General features: G+C 57.7%; 1 protein-coding gene across 4 annotated transcripts in view; it reads right to left on the bottom strand.

Annotated features, from left to right (window-relative positions):
• Window positions 1-290: 290 nt before the first annotated feature.
• Window positions 291-16,504, bottom strand: part of IRAK2 (interleukin 1 receptor associated kinase 2) — a 58,975-nt gene continuing 42,761 nt past the window's right edge. For 3 of the 4 annotated variants that reach the window (XM_017338407.4, XM_008249928.5, XM_008249927.5), the window contains 5 exons: window positions 15,391-15,586; window positions 11,291-11,353; window positions 3,717-3,914; window positions 1,980-2,235; window positions 291-1,366 (listed from right to left, as the gene is read on the bottom strand). In XM_017338407.4, coding sequence (XP_017193896.4) covers window positions 1,251-1,366; window positions 1,980-2,235; window positions 3,717-3,914; window positions 11,291-11,353; window positions 15,391-15,586 — 829 coding nt within the window. In that variant the 3' untranslated portion in view covers window positions 291-1,250. Of the gene's footprint in view, window positions 1,367-1,979; window positions 2,236-3,716; window positions 3,915-8,911; window positions 9,021-11,290; window positions 11,354-15,390; window positions 15,587-16,504 lie in introns of those variants that run through there. The other variant, XM_089305640.1, reaches the window with a different exon arrangement.

Below are 16,504 nucleotides of genomic sequence, written 5' to 3' on the forward strand. Positions count from 1 at the left end.
AGGTCACGTCCACGTGGGCCGGGACCCCAACGGCAGCTGCCGTCCTTGTCAATCCACAGCAGCCCACGAAGGGGACTGTGCAGCGCTTGCAACAGACAGGCCCCGCCCCTTGCCCCGCCCCAACCCTGGGACACAAGTACTTTTCACTTCTCCACGGTCTGGACAAGGGAATGTGGTCCCTGACCGTGCGGCCATGGACAGCTGGCACCTGCGGCTTCAGGACGCAGCCCACCTTCCCTGAACAAACTCACAGGGACACAAAAGTAACTACAAGAATTCCAAGTACCCACTGACTTTACAAACATTTCTTTATTTAAAAAAAAAAAAAAAAAAAGCACTGTAGAATTCTTTTAAATAGGACATTTTCCCTGGTAAATTAAGATACTTCACAAAGATTTACAACCTGACTTTCCAAAAACATACTCCCTATATAAACATGAAATGCAGGGCTGAAATGTACATGCAATGCCCTTTTCTCTAGCTTACAACACAGGACAGGTGCGTCATCAAAGTGCTTCTGCACCCACTACTCGCCTGTTTCTCCCAGCAAGCCGGAGCAGGAGGGGGAGCAGCTGTGACCTTATCTACTGAGGTTCCAGAAACTACCTGATTGTCCTAGTTAGCAGCACGATCGGACGCGAAACTAGCACAACTAATTCTCCCAATCACCCAGCATAAATAATATACATTCTCCAAAGAGAAGCTCCACTCCAAGAGTGGCGTCCGTGTAACGCTCGGACGAGGTTCTGGGTGGGGGCTCAATCAGCACACGCAGGCTGCAGGTCTTCCAAGGGCAAGGGCAGAGTCTGTGGAGCCGAGGGGCAGGTGTCTGGCATTTGTGACGCCGAGACGGAGCAGCACCTGGACACACGCTGACACTCCTCCAGGGCGTGGGAGCTGGCAGGGGCTTGCTGGCAACCACGACTCAGATCTGGCAATGCAGAGCTGCCGCTCCGGCTGTCACAGGGAGAGAGCTACCGGGTGACAAAGGCCGCTGGGGCGAGGGCCGTCACAGGACCCCCACGCCCGGAGCTCCCACTTCCCTCGCCTCTGATGACCGCTCCGACTGCGAGAGGGAAGAAGCGGACGCCGCAGGGTCTTGTGTCTCTGAAGGCTGAGGTCTCGTCCCCGAATTCACTCTCAGGAAAGCCGACGTGCGGTGCGATGTGTCCCGGCCGATCTCGGGCTCTGCCCCCAGCCCTCTCTGGTGATCAGACGATCTTCCATCAGGCGAGGCCCAGGGGTCCTCGTTACAAGGGGCCGAAAAGCTCCACGCTGTCCAGCTTCTCGGCCTTGTAGAGCAAGATGTCCTCCATCAGCTTCCTCTTGGCCTCGTTGATCTCGATCTTCCACGAAGTCCCCGTAGCTGATGTCCCAGGGAAAGACAAGAAGAGCAACGTGAGCAGAAGCCACCCTCGCCCCGCGTGTGTAGAAGCCAGCCTCGGTCAGCGCCCCCTCTGAAGCCAGGGGCTTGCACCAGGCCCCGAAGGGAACGTGCATTTCCCCGCTGCTGCCCCGCGCCCCCGGCCCCTCTCTCCTCTTCTCCCCTCGCGCAGGAGTGGTCAGCGCCTGGGACATTCCCTGGCCATGGCCCCTGGAAAGAAAAAGTTTTCCTGGTACGCCTGGCCGAGACAGACGCCATCTTTACAAACAGCTGGCCAGACGGGGCAGGGACAGGGCAGACCACTCAGGACCTTGCTGGTTCTGGGAGGTTTCAGTCCCCAGGCACCATGGAGACTTCAAAGGTGACACGTATTGTGTCCTGACACCCGACTCTGGCTCCTGGACAAACAGCTGGTGAAGGGAGTGCCGCAGGGGAGACTGGGGGTAGGGGGACAGGGGGGTGTCAAGGATGACACCTGGTCTCTCTTGGTGCAGCTGGCTGGGGAGTGAAGGGCTGCCTAACCAAACGAAGGTGGGGCTCAAGGCGGGGACGCACACATGGGCCCGCAGAAGCACCCTGCCCGCACGGCGCCTACCGTCCCTGTGAAGCCCTGGGTGCACACTGGCCACGGAGGAGGAGGCAGCCTCCGCGGCCTCGCTGGCCTGTGATCGTCCTTCCTCGCCGTCTGCAGGAAGAGCCGAGGCCGCAGCCTCCGGGAAGGGGGTGGTCCTCACGTAGGAGGCCTCAAGGCTGGAGTTATCCACGTCGTCCGTCTCCTCGGGGGTGTTGGAGGCAGAGGCCTCGCCTTCGGGGCGCAGCTGCTCCTCCACGGCGGCCACCGACTCTCGCACCTTGGGAAGCAGAGGGCAGCGCTCACCGAGAACCCTTGCTGAGGCCAGAGACCCGCCGCTGCGCTCCCAGACTCGGAGAGCAGGCCGCTGAGCAAACGCGTGCTGTCCTGTTGGACGCACAGCGTCCTTCTGCACGAGGTTATGAACTTGTCCCCACACCAGCCTGACGTCGGCCAAGACGGGCCAATCACAAGACCCCATTCCTCTGACCGTGATGACTGGTCCAAGTCTGGGCACATGATCCAAGGGGTCCAATCAGAACCCTGCCCTGGGATTTCTCTACCTACATACAGCTGACTGAGGAAAAAGACTCCCCTTTCCCGTCTGGTGGTACAACAGATCCCGCACCACACACAGAAAACCCATTACCCATGGGGGCCCCCTCACCAGCCTCATCCCATGCCTCGGTGCCAGGCCACACACAGACGCTGCTCCTCCGGCTGTGACTGCTCTCTGCTCACAGGTCACCTCCTCGGGAAGCCCTCCAGTGCGGGGTCCCCGTCACACTGCCCTGGCCTCACTGCCCTGCCCGTGAGCTCCAGGATCCAGCTTTCAGCCTGGATCGTCAGCAGACAAACCCTCTGCACCCAGCAGGTAATATTAAACAAATGACTGGACACCACGGCATGCCGGCACGTGGCGGCACCTGATCCGGCCCCAGCTCATGCAGCGACCGAGCCTCCAGCCGCTGCCCTGTGATGGCCGAAGACAGTGGTCAAGGGAGCTGAAGCTGGGACAGAAGCTCACTCTGTGGCCTCATCTTCCCACTTGAGGCCTCCACTTTCCCATCTGTAAAATGGGAGGCTTGGGCTAGACCAGTGGCCTTGAGAGAAATAGTAAGCACCCAATCTAACCAGGAGAAGCAAAAGTGGGTATCTGGAGCCCTGAGTGGGGCCCTGCAGCCCCCCAACCCCAGCCCCTTGTGCCGCCTCCAGCAACTCCTGACCCACCACTCCCGAGGAGCCCCTCTGTGCCAACAGCCCCTGGAGATCACCCCGCTGGATGGTCTCTGAGTTCCCTCCCAGGCACTGATCTCGCCCTGGGACCTGGCAGTGGCCCCAAGCTCACAACGTCCACCATGGAATCCACCTCTACCTATCATACCCGCAGGCAATGTTTGCTCCCCAAGGTGGAGGCTTTCTGGGGTGTCTGACACCCACAGGCCGAGCAAGCGCTCTCTCGCTCCTGCACCTGTCGCTTGGGGGACTGAGCACCGGCAGGGCCAGGTTTGTCTACTGGACCTGGGCACAAGACAGACACCTGCCCCAAGCTAGGCCCATCAGGCTCACTGTGGAGAGGCCCTCTAGGCAGACAGAGGAGGGCAGAGAGCAGAGAGGCGTCTCGCGGTGGGAAGAGGCATCGGCATCCGTTAGAATCCCAGGGTCGAAAGCCTCAGGCTCCACTTTGCTGGTGCCAGCTCCCGCAGCCCCCGGCAGCCCCGCAGCCGGAAGCCAGAGGAAGGGGCTGCCCCACAGGCTCACCTCGTCCAGGCTGGCGTTGCGCCTCCGCAAGCAGAGGCAGGCGGCAGCCAGCGCTTCCGTGCAGCCAGCAGGCGGCCTCCCTGCCCGCCCGTCCAGGAACTGCGCACAAATCTCTCTCACCGCCTCCACCTCCACGGCGGCTCTCCTGGAGCAGGGCGACGGGGCGCTGCTGGGAATCTCGCGCAGGAGTAAGTCCTTCTACGGGAAGAGGAAGAGGAAGCCTGCGTGAACTTCAGCACCACGGGAATTCTCAAGTACCAACAGACAATAAAAACGAAACACCAAATCTGCACAGGTCCCAGAAACATGGAAACACCCGAGAGCCAAGGACGGCGAAATGCCCTCCATACCCGGCACTCCCCGCACGCTCACTCCACAGACACAGGGGCTCGGCCCGCCAGGCCGCGGTGACCCTACCTGGAGAATGGGGGCAACAAAGCCACCCGCTCCCAGCATTAACACAGATGCCAGATGAAACAGTGCACCCAGGGCACAGGAGTGACAGCTGCCAAGCAGGAACACCTAGCGGTCACTCACGGTCACGGCCAGCATTTATAGAGCACTTGCCACGCGCCGCACCTCACTGGTATCAGTGACCTAATCTTACTAACAAGTGCAGGGCTGATGTCACGGTAGAAAGCAAGCAGCTTAGCTATTTTTCAAGTTTTAATTACTTATTTGAGAGGCAGACAGCTCCTATCCCCTCTCCCCTGGGTCAATTCACAAATGCCTGCAACAGCCAGGGCTGAACCAGGCCGAAGCCAAAGCTGGGAACTCAATCCAGGTCTCCCACAGGAAAGTCAAGAACCCCTTTTCTGGATCCATCACCACTGCCTCCCAGGGTCTGCAATGCAGGAAACTGGGGTCAGGAACCAGAGCCGGGAATGGAACCCAGCAGCTCCAGTGCACAATGCAAGCGTCTTGGTGGCTGCACTGAGCACCCTCCCAAAGTAAACCCTTTTTTAAAGATTTATTTATTTGAAAGGCAGATGGAGGGGGAGGAGGGGAGGGGGAGGGGGAGGGGAGAGGGAGAGGGAGAGGAGGAGGGGAGGGGAGGGGGAGGGGGAGGGGGAGAGGGAGGGGGAGAGAGGGGTTCTCCTTCCATTGGTTCACTCCCCAAATGGCTGCAATGCCCAGAGCTGGGCTGATGCAAAGCCAGAAGCCAGGAGATTCTTTGGCATCTCCCATGTACGTGCAGGGGCCCAGGGAGCTGGGCCATCTTCCACTGCTTTCCCAGGCAGTGGAGCAGCCAGGATGGGAAGTGGAACAGCTGGGACTTGAACCTGAGCCCACATGGGATGCCGGCACTGAGGTAGTGGCTCCACCCACCACACCACAGCGCCCGCCTCAAAGTAAACATTTTAACATGCAGGATTCCGGGGTGGATGTGGCACAGCCAGGTACGCCTACGTCCCATTATTAGAGAGACAATTCAGATCCCAGTTCCCCCACTTCCAATCCAGCTTCTTGCTAACGCATCCCAGGAGACAGCAAATGTTTGGTTCAGTACTTGGGTCCCTGCACCACTGATGTGGTGACCTGGATGAGGTCCAGGCTTCTGCCTACAGCCTGACCCAGCCCTAATGTTACAGACTGATCAAGGAAATGGAAGATCCTCTCTCCTCTCTCTCTCTCTCTGTTGCTCTTTCAAATAAATAAAAAAAGAAACATTAACATATTTATTATATATAAAATAATTATATATATTGTAAGAAAGAAATGTTACATAACTATGCATACTATTGACTGCTAGAATTATAGTGCATTAATTCATTATATCTTATTAACATGAAACATTTATATTTATGGTACATTTAATTGTGTAAATATGTAACATATACAAATGTTTGATGCATCTATTTGTCATATATGTAGTGTCTTTAAATAAAAATACAGATATATAATTATATACTGTGAAATATGTAAATCCATCAGGTTACATGTGTAAATATTTCAATGTGCTTTGTGTTGTATACTGTATGTTAATGCGTTATATAGAAATACAAGTACTGCCTAATGTCTTATCTACACAAAATATAAATGTTTGATGGAAATCCATGCTATGAATAATATAAAATATCAGTATACTGTTAAAAACAAACATACGGGGCCACGCGTTGCAGAGCAGTGAGGAGAACCACCTGCGACAATGCCGGCTTCCCATTCGGGCACCGGTTCAGGTCCTGGCTGCTCCACTTCCAGCCCGGCTCCCTGCTAATGTGCCTGGGAAAGTAGCAGAACATGGCCCAAGTCCTTGAGCTCCTGCCAAGAAGCTCCTGGCTCCTGGCTTCAGACCAGCCCATCTCTGGCCCCTGCAGCCATTCAAGGAGTGAACCAGCAGATAGAAGATCTCTCTCTCTCTCTCAACTCTGCTTTTCAAATAAATAGAGCTTTAGAATATAAGTAAACATGTAAGTAACACAAACTCTATGAAGGCATACACTTGTAAAATAAAGACTGGTAGACAGACTGCCAAAGACAGGTTTTCCTTCTGCTGGTTCAGTCCCCTGATGCCTGCAACAGCTGGGGCTGGGCTGGACCAGGCCCAAGCCAGGGGCCAGAAACTCCATGTGGGTCCCCCATGTGGGTGGCAGGGACTCAAGGACGTGAGCCATCCCCTGCTGCCTCCCAGCGAACACATCAGCAGGGAGCTGAGTCACAAGCAGAAAGGCTGCTCCACTCCCCAGACGCCTACAGCAGCCAGTCAGGTCACGCCGAAGCCACCAGCCAGGAACTCCATCCAAGCGCCCCCTGTGGGTGACTCGGGCTTCGCAGGGGCATCAGTAGGAAGCTGGATTGGAGGTGCAGCAGCTGGGACTTGAACTAGCACTGCCATATACGATGGTGAGTCCCAGCTGCTCCGCTCCTGACCCGGCTCCCCTCCAGTGAGCCTGGGAAGGCAGCAGAGGATGGCCCAAGTGCCTGGGCCCCCGACACTGACGAGGGAGACGGATGGAGTTCCAGGCTCTAGGCTTCGGCCTGACCCAGCCCTGGCTGGTGAGGGCACTGGAGGAGTGAACCAGCAGATGGAAGATTTCTCTGTGTCTCCTTCTTTCTCTAACTCTACTTTCAAATAAGTAAACAAATCTCTTTAAAAAATTAAAAGAGAAGTGGCTAAGTCTGGGAGCACAAGTTTACCTGTGCCCACATTTCTGCATCCAGAGGGAGCCCTGGATTGTGCCACCCGCCACGACTTTCCGCTCCACGGCTGACGTCACCTCAGCTGCTTATTACTTACAGAATAACCACCAGCAAGCGGACACCCATCGTGAGAGCACTTAGAATAACGTGGAGACACTGCCACGCTCTGCGCTGTGTTCGCGTTGCCATCCAGGCATTCCATGGGCACTGCACGTACCTCCTAAACGTCAAGGAGCCCACCAGGCACGTGCTAGTATCAGCCCCCGTTCACATGAGAAACGCAAGTCACAGCGTTTTTACTCACGTATCTAATATACCGAAAGTGAGATCAGTCTTACTTACTTATCTGAACATGCGTCTGTCACTTAGAGGTATGTCCCTGTCAGAACACACATGTCCTGACACTGTTTTAAAAAGATGTGTTCAGGCCGGTGCTGTGGCTCACTAGGCTAATCCTCTGCCTTGCGGCGCCGGCACACCGGGTTCTAGTCCCGGTCGGGGTGCCGGATTCTGTCCCGGTTGCCCCTCTTCCAGGCCAGCTCTCTGCTGTGGCCAGGGAGTGCAGTGGAGGATGGCCCAAGTGCTTGGGCCCTGCACCCCATGGGAGACCAGGAGAAGTACCTGGCTCCTGGCTCCCGCCATCGGATCAGCACGGTGCGCCGGCCACAGCACACCGGCCACAGCGGCCATTGGAGGGTGAACCAACGGCAAAGGAAGACCTTTCTCTCTGTCTCGCTCTCTGTCCACTCTGCCTGTAAAAAAAAAAAAAAAAAAAAAAAAAAAAAAAAAAAAGATGTGTTCATTGGGCCGGCACCGCTGCTCAGTAGTCTAATCCTCCACCTAGCGGCACCGGCACACCGGGTTCTAGTGCCAGTTGGGGCGCCGGATTCTGTCCCGGTTGCCCCCCTTCCAGGCCAGCTCTCTGCTGTGGCCCGGGAAGGCAGTGGAGGATGGCCCAAGTGCTTGGACCCTGCACCCCATGGGAGACCAGGAGAAGCACCTGGCTCCTGCCTTCGGATCAGCGCGGTGCGCCGGCCGCAGTGAGCTGGCCACGCTGGCCACTGGAGGGTGAACCAACGACAAAAGAAAGACCTTTCTCTCTCTCACTGTCCACTCTGTCAAAAAAAAAAAAAAAAAAGATGTGTTCATTTATTTGAAAGGCAGAGTTACACAGAGAGAGGAAAGAGAGAGAGAGAGAAAGCTTCCATCTACTGGTTCACTCCCCAAATGGCTGCACCAACCAGGGCTGAGCCAGGAGCCAAGAGCTTCTTCCAGGTCTCCCACGTGGGCCCAGGGGCCCAGACACTTGAGCCATCTTCCACTGCTTTCCCAGATGCATTAGCAGAGAGCTGGATCGGAAGTGGTGCAGTCAGGACTCAAACCAGCACCCGTATGCGATGCCAGCGCTGTAGACCACAGCTTCACCCGCTGAGCCGCAGTGCCAGCCTCTTGACATCTTTTTAAAACAAAGATGTTTATGTTGCTTTATTCAGAATTACCCAAACCAGCAACAACTCAAATAGCCAGCCACTGGTAAAGAATGAAGAAGTCGCCGTCGACCTGTACATGGACTGTGCCCCAGCACCAACGGGAACAAACGCTGACACACACAGCACACGGATGCACCCGCGAGCGCCGTGCCAGGTGAGAGAAGCCAGGGACACGCTAGGCGGGACAGACTCCCGGCACACGACAGGAAGGTCGGCAGCTGTGCCGGTGAGCTTGCCAGCACCGCACCTAAACACCGATCCCGCACAAGGGAAGGGTTTACCCTGGCTCACAGTTTTGGGGGGTCACAGCTCAAGGCTGGGCCACCCCGCTGGTTGGACGTCTGGCGAGCCAGGAAACCGAGAGGGCAAGCGGGCGCGCGAGGGCCACCTCGTGCAGTTACGTCCTGGTGACCCGAGGACTGCCCCCACAGTGCATTTCCTCCGCACCACAGCTGGACCAAGCCTCCGCCTCAGCACCACCAGCCCGCGACTTTGGGACTTCTCTGCCGCCCGTGTTCAGGAGCTACATCCTGCCCAGACCACAGCAGCGGCCGCGGGGCTGGAAGTGGGCGAGGGCGTGGACGACAAGGGGTTCCGAGGGAGTTCTCGCGAGCAGCGGAAGCCCCAGGTCTTGGCTGTGGGGTGGCTACGCTGCTGGATGCATCCTGTACACCTGCACAGAGATGAAGGCGCGTGTCCACACTCAGCCGCACACACGGCAGCTTTAGCCAAGACAAACACTAGGAACACCCCAAGGCGTGAAGGGACAGCCCACAGCAGGGCCACAGTGTCCAGTCACTCAGCACCCACGGGGCAGGAGTCTCGGCCACTGTGCTGCCCGCAGGGAACCAGAAGGAGCACATGTGTGCGACATCCGGTACACGAAACTCCAGACACGAGAGACAGAACGCAGATGGATGGCTGCCGGGGGAGGCGGGGCACGGGAGGGCGAGGGGGGACGGGTCAGAGCGGGGGCAGGGGCTCCCCGGGGAGAGCAGATCTGTTCAGATCATGATTCGGTGAGGATTTCTCAGAAACATGGGCAGTTCAAAACGTATCCCATGACAGACTTCCTCCTCATTAACTGTCGGACTTCTACATCTGTTTACAAAGCCACTAACAAATCACTTCCCGCATCCCATGGTGTGTGCATGACTGCACCGTAATATCTTTGGCCACGTCCCTGAGGGTAGGGATTCCCCCTGCAGTCTTCCCTCGCGTGAGGAACACCAGCAAACCTCCCTGCCCGTCTGTCTCGCCTCGCGAGCGAGCACGCAGCCCCAGGCACGCGGAGCCCACAGCTCACACGAGGGGTCTCTCACAGGACCATGATGACCCCTCAGACCACAGCACAACAGAGGAGAGACCACATGTGGGTACACAGGAAAAGGGGAAAAAAAACTCGATTTTTTAAAAAATGGCATTGTCCATATTCTTAGACACCATCAGCCTAAACCAAGAAAACTTCCCCTAAGCGTTTTAAAGGCTTCTCCCCAGGACTCCCAGATGGCCCCAGACTGCGGGGGAGTGCATCCCAAGGAGACAGAAGAGCGGACACCACCCCCACAGGACCCCAAACCACCTCTGAGCTGCCCAAACCGACCGGTACCATAGCATGCGGGGACAAGGGACCAAACGCGGTGGCGCCCGTGGAATCCAGCAAAAGGACAAGCCATGACTTCCTGTGTGCAGGGGACAAGCCTTGACTTCCTGTGTGCACAGCGGGAAGCCTTCAGCGCCCACCCCAGTGCACCAGGGGTATTCTGGGGCCCAGTCACACAGAAAGCTGACGATTCCACTGCCCTCAACACCCACACCGATGCAGAGGGCGAGCGGTGGCGCGGGGTCTACCATTCTGCAGGGTCCACTCCAGCTCACTACTGATCCTACTGGAGACACCAGACACTGCCCGCGGCCTCCGCATTCCCAGCTGTACAATGGGGATGCACCTACTGCGCTCCCGCGTCCGCACGGCCAGGAGACTGTCAGGAGGGGTCGTGGTCAAGAACTCAGGATCTGCAGTCCAGAACACCCCACGCACACTTCCAGTCCTGACACCAGGGACTCGGAGCTCACAGGTCGTGCTCAGACCCTGCCCTCCTCGTGAGCAGGTACACGCCAAGGCCCTAGTGCGGCGACTCGGGGATGATTTAGAAAGAACACACGGGCAGGCCACGCTGTCTTTTTGCTCAGTGAACTGTCTGTGTGTGCGTGGGGTATGCGTGGGTTGGGCCAGCTCCCTGACCTACAAAACAGAGTCACCGTTTCTACTACAGAGACCGGCCTGCGAGGGCCTGCCACAGTCCAGACACTGCTCCAGGGTGCCCCACAAAGGTCCAGGTGCTGCAACGTGGTCCCCAACGTGGTGCGGCTGGGACCTCCCAGAGAAAGGGCCTAGGGGAAGGGCCCTAGGTCAACTGGGGGTCCTCGGAAGGGACTGTGGCACCCCAGTCTCTCCCTGGCTTCCAGTCTGTGCCATGCGGGATGTGTGCGTGTGTCTGTATGTGCGTTTGTGTGTGTGCGCATGTTTCTCTCATGCTCATGCCATGACCCCATGTGCCATCAGGCCGCCACCAGAGGGCTCATCAGCGGGGCTGCCCGATCCTGGAATCTTGGCCTCTGAAGAACGACGAAAGGAACTTTTCTTCATAAAGTCGGCCTGTGCCGGGCACTTGGTTATAGTCACCCAAAGCATAGGAAAACGGGGCTGCCACGAACCGGCCCCAGCATGAGCACACGTGCTGTCTAACTGCCTGATACACTAACAGGGAAAAACACATTTCCCCCAAACCCTCTACCTCTACCAGGAAGGGCTGCAGGGGTGCGAGCACCAAGTTGCTCCGCCCAGATGCAGATCAAGCCCTGGGCGGAGGCCTGAGCCACACCTGTGCGCGGGCCCAGGAGTCCCCGGCCACACGGCTGTGGAAGTGGGCGGTGTCTTACCAGGTAAGCCGGGCTCCGGCTGCTGTCCACGGCGGGGATGCCAGTGAGCACCTCGGCCAGCACCTGGGGAGGAGAGAACGCAGGGTGAGCACGGGGCGAGGCACAACAGACCAGGGGAGAAGCCTCTGCTAGGGGCCAAGGCCAGGCTCAGGGCCCGCCCACCGCCCAGCTCTGGGACGGAAGGAGGCTGCGCCCCTGACAACCAGGAGACGTCACCGACGGACGGCGAGACGGGGAGAACGGAGCTCAAACGTCCCAGCATGCGCGTGTGTGGGTGCTCTGAGTTTTACACACACATAAGTACACACTTACGTGTACATACAGACACACACAGTACTTCTCAAAGCCACTGCATTCAAATCCAGCAGCAGCAGCAGGCTGGCCCTGTTCTGTGCGTCTCGGGAGAGGCAGCCACAGGCAGGCCTCAGCTCTGCACCCGAGTCTGTCCCGCACGCTCAGCGCATGCTCACCCGGAGGCCTCAACGTCACTTCCTCATTAACACGCCCGCCCGAGAAGGAGCACAGCCCAGTACCAGCGTGCAGGCCACCACGAGACGGACAAACCAGGGCCCGCGTCTTAACACACGGAAAGACTGCCCTGAGCAGGAACTCATGGCGGAGCCACCAGCATGGAGGTCCAGGGCTGTGCAGTCGCTGGGCCTGGGCTCAGTTCCGAGAGTGCTCCTGCCGCGCTCGGGTGCCCTCTGGGTGAACAACCAGACTCTGGGCCTCGAGGTCCTCATCCGTTAAGTGAGGATCCAGCAGTCGTGGGCACGCGGGGAGAGAACATGATACCTGCAGTGCCCAATCTCTCTCCCACTTGTCCCCTCAGACAAGTCAGGTTAGCATCAGGCGGGCTGATGACCCACGGTGGCCGGCAGAGGGCAGCAGAGGGCAGCGCCCGAGGAGCACTGAGAAGGGGCTGCAGGCCAGGTCCTGCCCCAGAGGAGGAGAACAAGGGGAAGTGGATGAGCACCTCCCCTGCCCCCGACCCAGCAGGCTCCGGGCTGGGCCCTGCACCAGTCACTTAGTGCTCACCAAAAACACCGAGACAGCAGGCCTTTAGTCCAGCATCCACATCACAGAGCCGGCGGAGGGTCCCAGTGCTGGCCCGAGGAGCTGGGTCCCTGCCACCACTGTGAGAGACCTGGACTGAGCCCTGGCCCCTGGAGGGAGCCCAGCCCCGGCCCAGCTGTTGAGGGCATTTGGGGAACAAACCAGCCGAGGTCTGACTCTGTCTGCCAGCCTCTGAATAACTTTTTTTAAACTAAAAATCTGAGAAACGCCCTGCACTTCCCACAGGAGGAACCGAAGTTAAACAGCGGAACTACTGGGGCCAGTGTTTTGGTTTTTTTTTTTGGTTTTTTTTTGACAGGCCGAGTGGACAGTGAGAGAGAGACAGAGAGAAAGGTCTTTTGCTGTTGGTTCACCCTCCAATGGCCGCTGCAGCCGGCGTGCTGATCTGATGGCAGGAGCCAGGTGCTTTTCCTGGTCTCCCATGGGGTACAGGGCCCAAGCACTTAGGCCATCCTCCACTGCACTCCCTGGCCACAGCAGAGAGCTGGCCTGGAAGAGGAGCAACCGGGACAGAATCCGGCGCCCCGACCGGGACTAGAACCCGGTGTGCCGGCGCCACAAGGCGGAGGATTAGCCTAGTAAGCCACAGCGCCGGCCGGGCCAGTGTTGTGGCGCTCTGGCTAAAGCCCCCATCTGCAACGCCAGCATCCCATAGGGGTGCTGGCTGGCGCCCCAGCAGCCCCACTTCCAGTCCTGCTCCCTGCTAAAGCACCTGGGAAAGCAGTGGAGGATGGTCCAAGTCCTTGGGCCCCTGCACCCATGTGGAAGACCTGGAAGAAGCTCCTGTCTTTGGCAGGGCCTAGTCCTGCCGTGGTAGTCATTTGGGGAGTGAACCAGTAGACAGAAGATCTCGATATCTCTCTCTCTCTCTCTCTCTCTCTCTCTCTCTCCCCCTCTCTCTTCCCAACTCTGCCTTTCAAATAAATAATAAATCTTTTTTTTTTTTAAAAAAGGAAGGAAGGGAGGGAGGGAGGGTGGGAGGGAGGGAGGGAGAAAGAAAAAAAAAACAAGAACCATCAGACAATGGCAGGGTGCGGGGAATCAGTGGGCCCTCAGTGAAAGAGGGGGTGGATGGATGGGCGGGAGGTGGGTGGGTGCACAAACAGGAAGTCAACTGTGACCGGAGCACTGAATTAGAAAATCTAGAAGCAGCAGGAGGCAGCACTGAACACGCTCAGGGCACCACACTCCTCCCCAGAGGCATCATCGCCCCACACAGAGGTGGTGGACTCGGGTCACACAGTTCCAAGTAACCGAGCCGGGTCTACCCGCAGTGCAGAGCAGCCTAGGGTTCAGTGGCACGGCTTCCGACAGGCGCGGCAGCCTGGCCCGCCCCACGGAGCGTCACTGAGCAGCACACGGTGGGGCTGGCAGAGGCAAGGGGACCAGAGCTGGACGGGCTGAAGACAGCAGGAGGTGGAGGCTGGGCTGAGGGCAGAGGTGGCCCCAAGCTGGGGCACCAGTGGCAGAGGCGACACAGGGAACCGTGGTCAGAGAAAGGAAGTGCAGAGTTGGAGGCTGGGGAGGAAGGAACAGGCCAGACCCCAGGGCAGCTGTCTGCGCCTGCCTGGGGCTGACCAGACCCTCGCTTTCCCGGCCTAGGCTCTGCAGGGCGCTGATGCTGCCGGATACTCTGGGGTCAAAGTGGCACAGGCAAAAGGGCCTGGAGAACACCACACAGCCCTCTCTGCAGAACTCCCACGGGCCAGGGGCCAAGGTCATCACTGAACAACTTTGCTTTACTCAGTATTTCCCAAACCAGTCTGGCCACAAAATCCATTTAACCAATCAGTCTTACAGAGATCCAGACAAAGGGGTGCTATACAGAAACACACTGTGGGGACGGCCACCCTTCTGTTTCAGCTACGTCGTACACAGGCATAGTCCAAGGGTCTGGCAGTGGGGGTGGAGGGCGGGCTGGAGGATGGGCGGCTCCCGGTGGTGGGGTTGGAAGGGCTGGCGGGTGGATGGCTGGGTGGATCCAAAGAGGGATGAGGGATGAGTGGGTGGGTGGATGGATGACGGGAGAGCGGAACAATCAAGGGGACAGCTGGACAGACGTTTCAATGGCTGGCTAGACAGGAATGGGAAATCAGGAGACGCGGTCTGCGGCCTACTGGCTCCTGGACACCCACGAGCGGCTTCCCTCTGAGGGCTGACAGAGACTGTCTGTTACACAGCGAACACGGACGACTGTGCGGGCCATTACAGTCTCTGTCATCTAGTTCACCGTGTGTCTTTTTTCACACACTCCTTTATAACATGCTATCCCCGCAGGCAGGCGTCTGACCGAGCCGCCAAGCCACTGGTCAGCACACCCGGGTCCCGTATCAGAGTGCTTGGGCTCCTCACTCCAGTTCCTACTATGGACCCCAGGAGGCAGAGGTGATGACTCACGTAGTGGGGTCCTGCCCAAACATGGGACACCTGGATTGAGTTCCTAGCTCCTGGCTCCAGCCTGGCCCAGCCTTCGCCGTTGTGGGCATTTGGGGAGCAAACTAGCCGAAGGGAGCTCCTCACTTCTCAAAGAAATATCTATTAAATTGTTTTGTTTTGTTCTGTTTTTGTTTTTGTTTTTTAACACATTATATATTTGAAAGGCAGAGTTACAGAAACAGAGAGGGAGGTCTTCCATCCACTGGGTCACTCCCCAAATGTTCGCCATGGCCAGGCCAAAGCCAGGAGCCTGGGATGCCATCCAGGTCTCTGACATGCGCGCAGCCACACAAGGACTTGGGCCATCTCTGCTGCCCTCTCCTGTGCATCAGGGAGCTGGATCGGAAGTAGCCAGGGTTTGGGGTGGCAGCTTTATCTGCTGTGCCACAATGCCAGCCCCCCGTGACTTTAAAACACCCTACTCTTAGCTCAAAGGCTAAGAGGACATGCACAGGCCACAGGGTGCCAGTCCTTGTCCACTGTGGTAGAATAAACCTGCGTGGTGATGCTACACCCTGTGCTCCCAAAGAACCGCGGGAGGGGCCAGGGAGTGCAGCCCATGTGAAAGCAGAGAGGGACACCCTTACTATCCCACAGCCGAAGACGTCCACGCGCTTCGTCAGCTGCCCCACGCGGATGAAGTCCTCGGGCAGATACGCGGCCGAAGCCTGGAAGAGGTGCGTCCTCATCACGGTGTATTTTGACTTTTTGTTGACAGGACTCAGGTAGGCCACTGGATGAGCCAGCTTGGGGGCGAAATTTTGGTCCAGCAAAACATTGGAGCTGTAAAGCAAGCAGAGAGAGCCTTCAGCTTCCAGGTGGACAGCACGGTTGCCATGGAGACTCTCAGAACACAACTAGGCCTTGGGCAATGCCAGCCCCTACGAGGTGGGGCCACTGGGGACCAGCACTAATGGGGAAGGGAGTGCACCAGGAGCCACTCCCTTCAGGAAACGCAGGCGGAGTTAAGAAAGAATTCCTGGGGCTGGCGGGGCAGCAGAGCAGGTTAAGCCACTGCCTGCAACACCCGTGTCCCATATCAGCACCAGACTGAGTCCCAGCTGCTCCACTTCCAGTCCCACTCCCTGCCACTACACCTGGGAAAGCAGTGGAAAAAGGCCCAAGTATTCGGGCCCCTGCCACCCACACTGGTGACCAAATGGAGTTCTGGGCTCCCGGCTTCGGCCTGGCCCAGCCCCACCTTGTAGCCACCAAGGTAGTGAATCAGCAGATGGCAGATCTCTTTCTCTCTCCCTCTCTCTCTAACTCTGGCTTTCCAACAAAATAAAATAATAAATCTTAAAAAAAAAAAAAAAAAAAAAAAGAGTCCTGATGCCCCAGGAAGGCAGCCAAGGCAGCGCAGCCTCCCAGCCCTGACCCTCACAGGGCACCAACCCCGGGCAGCCTCAGCTGGCCACGCCAGGGACTGTGCTGGCTGGGTCCTTCCCAGCACTGCGAGGACCCCCCCATCTCAGGCCGGGCTGACTCGAGTCTAAACACCACACAGACTGCGGGGAATAAGAGCAAAAAAAAAAAAGTGTTGACCCAAGCAAGGGGGTCAACTCCGAGAAAGCATGGAAAGGAAAGACAGAAAGTAAATGACGCGTACAAGAGTAGAGCGCAGGCCGGCGCTGTGGCGCAGCGGGTTAAAGCCCTGGCCTGAAGCACCGGCATCCCATCTGGGCGCCGGTTCAAGACCCG

This window comes from Oryctolagus cuniculus, chromosome 10 (genome assembly GCF_051225735.1).
Source record: "Oryctolagus cuniculus isolate XC-2025 breed Fujian yellow rabbit chromosome 10, ASM5122573v1, whole genome shotgun sequence".
NCBI classification, from domain to species: Eukaryota; Metazoa; Chordata; class Mammalia; order Lagomorpha; family Leporidae; genus Oryctolagus; species Oryctolagus cuniculus.